This window comes from Sinocyclocheilus anshuiensis, unplaced genomic scaffold (assembly GCF_001515605.1).
Source record: "Sinocyclocheilus anshuiensis isolate Anshui unplaced genomic scaffold, SAMN03320099.WGS_v1.1 scaffold338, whole genome shotgun sequence".
Taxonomy (NCBI): domain Eukaryota; kingdom Metazoa; phylum Chordata; class Actinopteri; order Cypriniformes; family Cyprinidae; genus Sinocyclocheilus; species Sinocyclocheilus anshuiensis.
The window spans coordinates 454,080-465,021 of NW_015542339.1; the positions used below are offsets into that span (position 1 = coordinate 454,080).

Consider the following 10,942-nt stretch of genomic DNA (forward strand, 5'->3'; position numbering starts at 1 on the left):
TGGATTATGCTTGTTTCTGAAGGGAATGCGCCCCCGATCTATATAAATGCATCTATGTTCGCGCGAATCATTCGTGATCCAGCCTCATCTACAGAAGAAGTGAGTATAATGTTTTGAAATGAATCTTTGCAAATCGCCTTTCCTAATAATGTGCTAATTAGCAAGTTTCACGATGAAAGCAGCTAAAGTAAACAGTCTCTCTGAGAGCAGCTTGGAAGAGAGGGGCGGGGTCAGCAGAGCTCATTAACATTTAAAGGGAAATGCTACAAAACGGCTTGATCTGAAAAGAGATCAAAAGAGAGAAAAGAAATTTTAACCAAACTATGTTACAGACTTTTCATTAAGACCCTAAAGAATCATATCAACTTGTGGAAAATGGGCATCCTATGACCCCTTTAACATCTTAAAACACTTTTGTATAGAAGAATAAATTAACAAAAATATAATCTACATGTTTCTGCTTGTAATCCATTCAGAATATCTTGCTGAATATGCAATATGTAGATTTCATTAAACGCTAATTTTGCTTGCTTTTACGAACTCTACATTGTTGCCTGGTAATCCACAGCATGTTACAGATGCTGTGGATTGTATTGAGCCCAAAACATTGATAGAATGCAATGGAACACAACTTGCCAGTATTTTGTATTGGCCGAATTTTTTACAAGGTTGTTTTGAATCACAACTGTGTTCTTCTAATCTATGCGCTGACTGCTCGTGTGATTCAGGTACAGTGTGGATTTGTGTCATACAGTCGTTCATATCTCTCTCACACGCACTGAGTATCGTAAACACTGACCTTTAATTCTTCTAGCTGGGACGCGAGTGGGCGGGACATAGTGAACATCCTGCGTTCCGATTGGTCGATCGCATTCGTGCGCTCAGAGAAGGGGCGGATTAGTTGGTCACGTGACCGCTTCAGTTTCTCTCACTGCTGCGGCAGATTCTCGCAGACACACCGACAACCTAAAATCCCCCTTTTATGAGGCAAAAGGAGTGTCGCTGTGTGAGAGTAGTGTTTTGCGCTTTACTGAGTGGAATTGGGGTCTGTTTGTGGAGTTCGGGGGGCTGTTTTTGTCGTGTTTAATCCTCTGAGGTAATCTGGGATTCTTGAGGCGGGAATGAGAGAGATGCGCTCGAGCGCTCACTGGACTTTCACTCTGTGAGGAGCAAACAGGTGAGTTTAACGGCTTAAAACTCTGGAAAAACACCCCGTTTTGTTTTCTGGGTTATGTTTTAACGACGAACTGTCATTTAGAGCCAAGTTTTGTGGTTAAGCAGATCACACATCGTTGCATGCAATCCCAACAGCGTTGAGCAGCTTCAAAAGAGGGATTTATTCTTCAACCGACACTTTTTTTTTTTGTAATCTTAAACGCTTTTTGTCGCATCTCCTGTGAGTTTAAAACGTAACGTTAATGTTACTGTTTTTTTGTTTTTCGCTTACCTTGTTCTTTTCTATTCTGAGTGTGAGACCCTTGTGCCGCGACTGAAATTTGAGTCCCAAAGTCTTTCGCGCCCTATTTATAGAGCTGCTAGTGCTAAAGATAAGAAGAGAAATAGTAGTGCATACTAAAGATGAGGGGGTGTGGGAGGATGCAGAGTGCACTGCACATTGCACTCAAAGGTACTTTAGCACTCACTTATAAATATGTGTCCCTGGACCCCAAAACCAGTCAAAAGGGTCAATTTAAAAGTGAATAAATAAGCTTTCCATTGATGTATGGTTTGTTAGGATAGGACAATATTTGGCTGAGATACAACTATTTGAAAATCTGGAATCTGAGGGTGCAAAAAAATCAAAATATTGAGAAAATCGCCTTTAAAGTTGTCCAAATTAAGTTCTTAGCAATGCATATTACTAATCAAAAATTAAGTTTTGATGTATTTACGGTAGGAAGTTTACAACATATCTTCATGGAACATGATCTTTACTTAATATCCTAATGATTTTTGGCATAAAAGAAAAATCGATAATTTTGACCCATACAATGTATGCACATACAAATGTGAAAGTCGTGACATTCGTTAAATCTATTTGTTTGTTTTTAATCCGAAGTCGTTGTCGGTTAGTGTGTTAAAAGTGCAAAGGTCAGCCAGGGACGCAGTGATTGGTAAGTAGTGGTTGTAATGGCTCATTTAAAGGTGGTTTGCTCTCTGAAATGGGGATCCTGTCACCCTGCATCTAAACTGTGTGAGAGAAAGCAGCTACACAATGAGCCGTTGACTGTAGGACACACTGTGAATCTTGTGGCTCGTACTGCTGGTGTCCCTGTAGTGTACTTTATTGTCTTGTGTGGCTATTGTATTACTAGTGTCCTTTCTGTTATTGCAAGCCTGTCTATGCAAGAGAAATCCTGCACAGCACTTCATTATTGCCTGTATTCAGAGACCGAACAGCTGCTATAGTGAGGATTGAGGATCCTCCCCGTTCTGTCCTCACATTTCCCACACTCTTTTTTTTTTTTTTCCCCCTCATGCACCCACCCTGACAGTTTGAAACAATCAAGAACACGTCCCAGATCAACACACTGCTGTACATAAAGCAGTCGATAAGCTGAGATTGACCGTTCGTGTTATATAATTTCATGTGTGGGACATCTGCCGCCTGTCCCAGTATTAGAGTCATGTCCAGATTCATATTTGGCAGATTCTAATTCCATTATGCGGTTTATTTTTTTAACAGATGGTGGGAAGTTTTAAATGGTCAGTTGATGCAAAAATTATATTGTCAGAGAAGTAGCATAAAAGAGGTCCTTATGACTTCATTGCTGCGCAAAAGTTTGTGGTCGTTAAAATTTAAAAAATATATTTTTTTGAAACGTCTCTCGTGCTCACGAGGGCTGCTTTTATTTGCTCAAAAAAAGAATACAGTTAAAACTGTAATATTGCAAATTAAGATAACAGTTTTCTATTTTAATATATTTTAAAATACAATTTATCCTTGTGATGCAAAGCTGAATTTTCAGCATCATTACTTCATTATTCAGTGTCACATGATCCTTCAGAAATCATAATAATATGCTGATTTGCTGCTCCAGAAATTTCCTATTATTATAAATGTTGAAAATAGTTGTGCTGCTTAATATTTTTATGGAAACCGTGAAACATTTTTTTCAAGATTCTTGTATTTACAGCATTTATTTGAAATAGAAATACATTATAAATGTCTTTACTGTCACTTTTGATCAATTTAATGCATCCTTGCTGAATAAAAGTACTATTATTTTAATATGGACTACTTTAAAGGTGTCCCTTTTTCCTCTTTCACTTTCATTTTACGGGAAATAGCATCATAACCATTTAATTTTATGTTTTGTAGAAGAAAGGCAGCTTTGAAACGACATAAGGCTGGTTGGATCTTAAAGGGACAAATACTGTGGTTATTGTCTGGTAATATCCACCCACCTGTTGTTGTTGTTGTCATTATTTAGAGTTGTTCTGCCTTTCAGGCTTGGCAGCCTGTGTGTTGTGTTTCTGTTTCTGGGTGGGTGTGTCAGAGCTGTCGTCATCCGTCAGCACAACAGTTGTCGCTAGTGCTAGGTTTGATATTGCATCATGAGTTGAAACACGTGAGCTTTGCGTGTATGCGTGCGGTTTGTTGTCTTGACAGCATAATAAACTTAAGCGGCGTCCCCTTAATCTCTCCCCTTTAGATTTATTTGATCCATTTTAGCATTTGTATTCGTTTATGTTTGCGCTTATTTGGCTTTTCCGCCAAGAATGCAACTCTTATTCAGGTTAATAAGGTTTTTGCTTTCTTGCACGTGTGTTCACACGCCTAAAAATGTGTAGTGTGGTATTGCCGTTGTTGGCTTGGGCTCATTTATTGAGCCCACCCTCAGTACATGTGTGTGTGTTTTTTTTTTTTCTGGCAGAGTAGTGTCTCTCTAATCTGAACCATCTTTCCAAGCACCATTTGAGCTTAGCCACGTACAGCAGAGAAAAGAAGCCCCTCCAGAGTGAATCGCAGAAGAGAGCGAGTGTGAAAGCCTAGAGAGGTACAGGTGAAAGCTTTTACCGAGGCCTGGGAAATGCCTGACACTGTCTGGCACAACTGTCTGGAGTTTGCAAAGCGTCACTATTAAGATATCTAGGATTAAGTATTTGAAGAAACCTCGAATGGCAACTTCGCCCCATGAATGAATGGTTCTTGAAATCATGTCGTCTGTTCAGGAGAGGTGTGCTTTTTCTTTGATCAAACTTACTTTTTTCACCTGTTGAGTAGTAAAATGGTTAAATCGAATCTTTAGATCCATTCAAAAGTTTGGGATCTGTATGATTTTTAAAAAAATGTTTTTCAAAGAAGTCTTTTATAGTCACCAAGGCTGCATTTATTTGCTCAAAATTATAGTAAAAATTGAGGAATGTTATTGCAATTTCTGTTGGAATGTGTTTAAATGTAATTCTTAAAATGCAAATGTAATTTCCTGTGGTGCTGATTTGATGCTCAAGAAACATGAAATTTCATGATATCTTGAGGATTCTTTGATGAATGGAAAGTTTAAAAAAACAGCATTAATTTGAATTAGACCTCATTTGTAACATCATAAATGCATTTTCCTATGACTTTTGATCAATTTAGTGCGTCTTTGATGGATAAAAGTCTTAAAGGAGACCTATTATGCCCCAGAATGTGTCTTTGAAGTTCCAGCTCAAAATACCCCACAAATCACTTATTATATCATTTTAAAATTTTGATTGGAAGCAGAAACAGGCTGTTTTCGTGCATGTCTCTTTAAATGCAAATGAACTGCTGCTCCCCGCCCCCTTTTCCAGAATAGTGCTGTGCCTTTACAGCTCCTTCCTCAGATACTCTGCTAAAAAAACATCTGTTTGGTTTTGATTATCATGCCTATTGCTCTGAAATCATGCTTTTTAAACCATATTAGTTTCAACTTCTGATCAGCCTTTACGGTTTTCTGAGCGCCCAAAAGCAGCCGTCACGCGGCATGTGAGTACTAAACTAAGTTCTCTTTCATGTCTTACTGCGCTTAAACTGCCAAATTCTACAAGTTTGTTAAAAACACACATGAGTTACAAAAACAGTTGGTTATGTCTGTGAAGGTGAACAGCTGGGAAAGAAATGGCATGTTTAGGCTATATTAGATCTGTGTAGCAGCAGCGTAATATACAGTAGGGCTATCAAAAAATAATTCGAATTTCGAATGTTCGTCGAATTTAAAATAAAAATCCACATTCGAATACAAAAACGTTGCATTCGAATGATGCACCGGGGACCCGATTATAGCACTTAAACATGGAAAAAGTCCGATTTTCATGATGTCACCTTTAATTTCTTGAAAAATTTTATGAACCAATGGTAGTGGACCATCTGGAGAAATTCAGTGCTCTGTCATTTTTAATGCTCTACAGCTTGACTCACACTAGAGAGAGAAATCCACATGTCTGGAACAATAGTGTGTGTATGAGAGAGAGAGAGAGAGAGAGAGAGAGAGAGAGAGAGAACAAAAATCAGGCTTAACTAAACCTGATAGTGTTATAGGATAGTGCTGCCCTACTGTTGGTTGACCTGACACCACCCTTCACTGTTGGCGGGACAGCCACTCTTTTCTTTTTGTCGAGGGTGAACAAAGAACCAAGTCCATTGTGAATAGAGATACTCTCAGCAAGCGAGTTCACCTGTTTTTGATTGTATTGATCGGTGGACTTATGTGCGTGTTGTGTGGGATGATGAGTCTGTCCTTGGGGCATTACTGATCGAGACCGTTTTGCCTGTCAAATGAAGTGCACAGACTTCCTCTCTCAGGTTTTTTGATTCAGTCAGTGCAGTATGTATTGTTAGGTGTGTACTAGGGATGGGCAAATATAAGTATTTAGAGTAATGGCATTTCCACACAGATCATGCGCATACTCAAGCTAAATCTCTCTCTTTCTCTCCAGGTGAAGACAGCAGGAAAATTCAGTAGAGATGAGTGGCGATTCGAGACCGGGGGTTGTGACGACCCCTCCGGCCCCCAGCGTGGGGAAAAGGGAGGGCTACTTCGACCGCATCAACGAAAACGACCCTGAATACCTGCGTGCACGCAACATGTCACCAGATCTGCGACAAGACTTTAACATGATGGAGCAGAAGAAAAGGGTCACGCAGATACTACAGAGTCCAGTAAGAAAACACAAACACACACTAAAATGACACTTTAGTGTTCCCAGTGGAAAATGACTGGGCTTGTAAATCTCTTATTATGCTATTTCTCACCAAATCTTGGACTCAATCTTTTTATTAACATGTTTTCTTTGTTATTTGCCTTTCAGCAACAGGTTTTGTATTTATTTTTGGAACTGATTGATCGCAGGCCTCATTAATTTGAGCTTATGCACCTCAATTTTTGAGTAAAAAAGCATTAATTGTGGATAATTTTGGAAATATTCACTCAAAAAATGAGACCTATGATCAGTTAGCTCCAAAAAGAAATACAAAACTAATTGAAAGAAAACAAGTTGATAAAAATATTGAATCCTGAATTTGGTAATAACATAGAATAATGAGAAGCAGTTTTTGAAGGTGACCATTTTTGTCTGGGAACACCACGTGTAAAAACTCTTTGATAAGTCAAGTTTTAGTCCAATGCGAAAACATTAACTAGCGTTTTCAGGAAAAAGAAAATCTTTTTCGAGTTAAAATGATCAGAACACAACATGAGGATTAAAAGTAAAGGTTCCAAAAGGTTTTTTTTTGCAGGGATACCATGAAAACCATTTTTGATGAGCCAACGAACCTTCAGTGAATGGTTCTCAGAACTGTTTTTTTTTTTCTTGGTGTGAAGAACATTAAAAAGTATTAAAAAAACATTTTCCACTGTAAAGAACCTTTTGTGCAATGGAAAGGTTCTATAGATGTTAAAAGTTCTTCAAAGAACCATCAATTCCAATAAAATAACCTTTATTCACCCTAGAATTGGAATCTATGGTTCCATGGCTTTTATGGTTCCAACCTTTTCAACACACAAAAGGCCGTTTACAGTGGACAAAGTTTCTTAAGTTTGTGAAGTGTTCATCACACTAACAAAAAATGGTTCTTTTGGTTCTTCTTTTTCTGAAAGGTTCTTTGGGCAAACAAAAATGGTTCTTCTATGGCGAAAAACCCTTTTGGAACCTTTATTTTTAATGTTTTGTAAAGTTATTGTACTGTACAGGGATGTTCTTCCACTTTCCCACTGATTTAATCAGCAAGAATGTGCTTTCAACGTAAAAGTGTTTACTTATAGATTTTATAGGTTGTCTCGAGCCATGTGGTTTTGAGTAAATGCCACACTGCCATGAAGTTTACATTTAAAACTCGGCATGAACTTCTAAAGGTGGTTTTGAACCCAGCTGGTTGCACCTTACACTGCCTCTCTGTTGACAATGAAAGATTTATGGTTTATTCTTGTCAGATGAGTAGGTTTGTCAGTCGCTTAATTGTGTGTTTGGTGTGATGTTTCGAGTTACAGCTCAATCATGCGCACAAAGCCACAGCTGCACCATAAAAGCCATCTGGAAGACCACACCCTATTACACGCACACCACCGACTTCCACATCTTGTATATAAACACAATCCAGTCAGCGAAGCACCTCTGACCTACAGTAGAGAGAGATTATAACGAACGCACACACGCGCGATTAGTTAACACACACTGGAGAGATTACAGTGAACATACTGCACAGATTACACTCCTGCAGACATTTCAGCAAACGCATACTGTGTTTAAAGGAATGTTCAGAGTTCAATACAAGTTAAGCTGTATGGATGGCATCTGTCACATGCTGCAAATAAATCCAACTCCCACGCATTGTGAAAACAACTACTTATATTCAGCAAGGATATATTCACTTAGTCAAAAGTGACAGTAAAGTAATTTATAATGTCTCAAAAGGTTTCAATTTGATTTAAATTGTTCTTTCAAACAGAATTCATCAAATAATCCAGAAAAAAAATGGTTTAGAATATTAATAGTAAGCCGTTTTCAACATTGATGATAATATTAAATGTTTTTTGAGCACGAGCAGTTGCTGAACATTCAGATTTGCTTTCATAAATGGCATTTTAAAATATATTAAAATAGAAAAATGTGTTTTAAATTGTAATAATATTTAACGATACTACTGTTTTCCTGCACTTTTAATCAAATGAATGCAGCCTTGGTGAGCATAAGAGACTTGTTAAAAATTTCTTTAAAAATTCTTACCGACCCCAAATGGTAGTGAATGCATTTTTAGACCGTGCAAAATCAATGACATTTGTTTGAGAATTCCGCGATTTGTGATAGTGTTGGTAGCATCAGTAAGAATGGGTTTAAAATCACAAACCAATTCTTGATCTTTTGTCTTGTTTATGAACTTTATGCTGTTTTGGAGTTCAGATTCTTGAAGTTTCTTGTAAAATTATAATAACTGTGTAATATCCAGTTGTTATTGCATATTTGTCTTGTAAGAAAAAGAATCCAAATTGCAAAATGATCTATAATTTTAATAAAATAAATATTAAAAAATATAAATACAAATAATATATAATAAAACAAATTAGTTTTATGTATTTAAAAAGTTTATTTAAATGATCATTTATAAAAATATAAATGATAAAAAATGTAATTATTATTTATTTTTTTTTGAAAATCTGAGAAATATGAACTACTTCAATTTGAAAAAAACCTTGAGAAGCTCTGTAGGGTTTGAGCACTGTATTTACAGTATGTGAAATTGAAATAGATTCTGTCATTGTAATCCCTGTGATTGTGATAAAAACAGAGGCGGTGTGACAGTGCGGTTAATTACGGCAGCGCCGCTGGGCTTTATTAGCAGCAGCTGTCCGAGCACGTGTTTCTGAGACGCACTATATACTCTTCTCACTCTTCCTTCACTCTGTGTGGAGAGGAGCCAGGCAGGGCAGGCAGCAGGTGTATCGACACACAGGCCTGTGTGTTTACGTCTGCACTATCAGAGCTGATTCAACAAGCCTCTCTTTCATCTCCCTCTCTCTCTCTGCAGGGTTTCTGCGTATGTGCTCACACGCAGAAGAGCGCTGCTTAAATTGCACGTCTCTCCGTAGACTGTGTTTAAGATCAGACTATTATAGGCAGGGTGGAGTTTGCTATGCTTAGGCCTCATCTGTGCTGTCACAACCAAAACAAATGAAGACATCTCAAGGTCAACGTATCCCACTCAGGAACCAAGCGGAAAAATAGCGGTTTGCACTGAGGGACCGCTGATATTTACTTAGAAGGTGAAACAACATGTTAATGATATTAAACTGTAATGGCACAATTGAATTTGTCTTGAATTTCCTCCCTTGGTTTATTTTTAGTTCCCCCACTCCCCTCTGTTTCCCTCTTCAGCATTAAAGCATGCCATTCCCAGAGTCGTAGCTGTTTTCCTAGAGCGCTGTGGTTTGGGTCGGTCGGGACACTTACGTTTGAGAAGAATTTGTGCCGAGAGGCAGGCGGGATCTTTCATACCGTGTCCCGAGCGTCCACTTCTCATCCAAGCACAATCTAATACTCGCACAGGGAACTAGAGTCCCAGGATATCTCCATCTTACCTTTGTACTTTGGCAAGACTTGGCCGGTTTTGGCTCGGGATGCTTCATTTGAAGTGCGGCCCATGTGAAGTGAATGGGTTACTAAAGCAAATTCACCACATCTGATCAATACACACCCTGACCCACATTACAATGTCGCAAAGCTCAGATAACGCCCATCTTCCCCCATGACAGATACGGTTTTATGGTTTGATATTAATGAAGTCACTATGTTTTGTGTTGTTATGAGGTTAGATTGACACCGCTTTGATCTAGTGACAAGTGTGGGCATGTTAGCCCATGTTTTTGTGATGGCGTATCCCTACGTTGGCTGCAGGTTTGTTTTTTTGGAGGCATGTTTGATGATTCCCATGGTTAATCTTTCATCATGATGTAGTTCACCTCTAAAGCACTTTGCTAACATTTTTAAATATTCACATATTTAGTTCAATTATTTTAGTTCATTTAGTTCAAGACAAGCATCACTTTTACTTTTACCCACACTTAAAGAGATAGTTCACCCAAAAATGAAAATTCTGTCATTAATTAGTCACCCTCATGTCGTTCCAAACATGTAAGACGTTCATTCATCTTCAGAACACAAATTAAGATATTTTTGATGAAATTCGAGAGTTTACTGACTAGGGTTGCAAAGGGGTGGCAAATTTCCGGAAACTTTCCAAAAATCCCTGGAAGATTACAAAAAATCCAGGAAAGTTTCCCAAATTTCTGGAATGTTTCCCAAATTTACTGGAAATTTTCCACCTTTTTGCAACCCTCTTCATAGACAACAATGCAACTGACACATTCAAGGCCCAGAAAGATAGTAAGGACATTGTTCAAATAGTCCATGTGACATCAGTGGTTCAACCATAATTTTAAATACTTTTTAGGCACCGACCGAATTGCCTCGATACCATCGAGTATCGAAAAACGTCTCGTCGTTCGGTACCAAATTCGATACCTAAGGGGTTAATCTCATCAGCGTCAGTGAGCCAATAAGCCTGCAGCACTAGCTGGTGTGTTCGACTAGAAGAGGTGCGGAGCAGATCGATCATCCGCGAGAGCGATTCGAAAGCGCATGGAGCAGTCTGCTCTCTTTAGCTCTCGTGGTACTGTAATACACCGATCGATCTGCACAGTTGGTCCAAAGTCAAACACACCTACTAGTTTACACCGGTTACATTCAGAGATGTGGCGCACACGTGAGGCTGTAATGTGAATGCGTCCCAGCCCCCTTAGATGTAAGGCTACATTTACACTGGTGCGTTTGTTTTAAAATGAAAATGATCCTCGTCATACTGGCGTTTCAAGCCGGCTTTCCACTATCTCCGACAAGCGACAGACCGGTCATTCATTTCCAATGGAGAGTAGCGCGGGAGCTGCGTGGAGTTCCGATCATATGCAGATGTCCGTTCATACTA

General features: G+C 38.6%; 1 protein-coding gene across 3 annotated transcripts in view; it reads left to right on the plus strand.

Annotated features, from left to right (window-relative positions):
• add3a (adducin 3 (gamma) a) overlaps window positions 1–10,942 on the plus strand; it is a 111,218-nt gene that overhangs the window by 73,542 nt on the left and 26,734 nt on the right. For 2 of the 3 annotated variants that reach the window (XM_016489662.1, XM_016489665.1), the window contains exons 1-2: window positions 905–1,177; window positions 5,905–6,127. In XM_016489662.1, the coding sequence (XP_016345148.1) occupies window positions 5,933–6,127 (195 nt within the window). In that variant the 5' untranslated portion in view covers window positions 905–1,177; window positions 5,905–5,932. Of the gene's footprint in view, window positions 1–904; window positions 1,178–5,904; window positions 6,128–10,942 lie in introns of those variants that run through there. The other variant, XM_016489663.1, reaches the window with a different exon arrangement.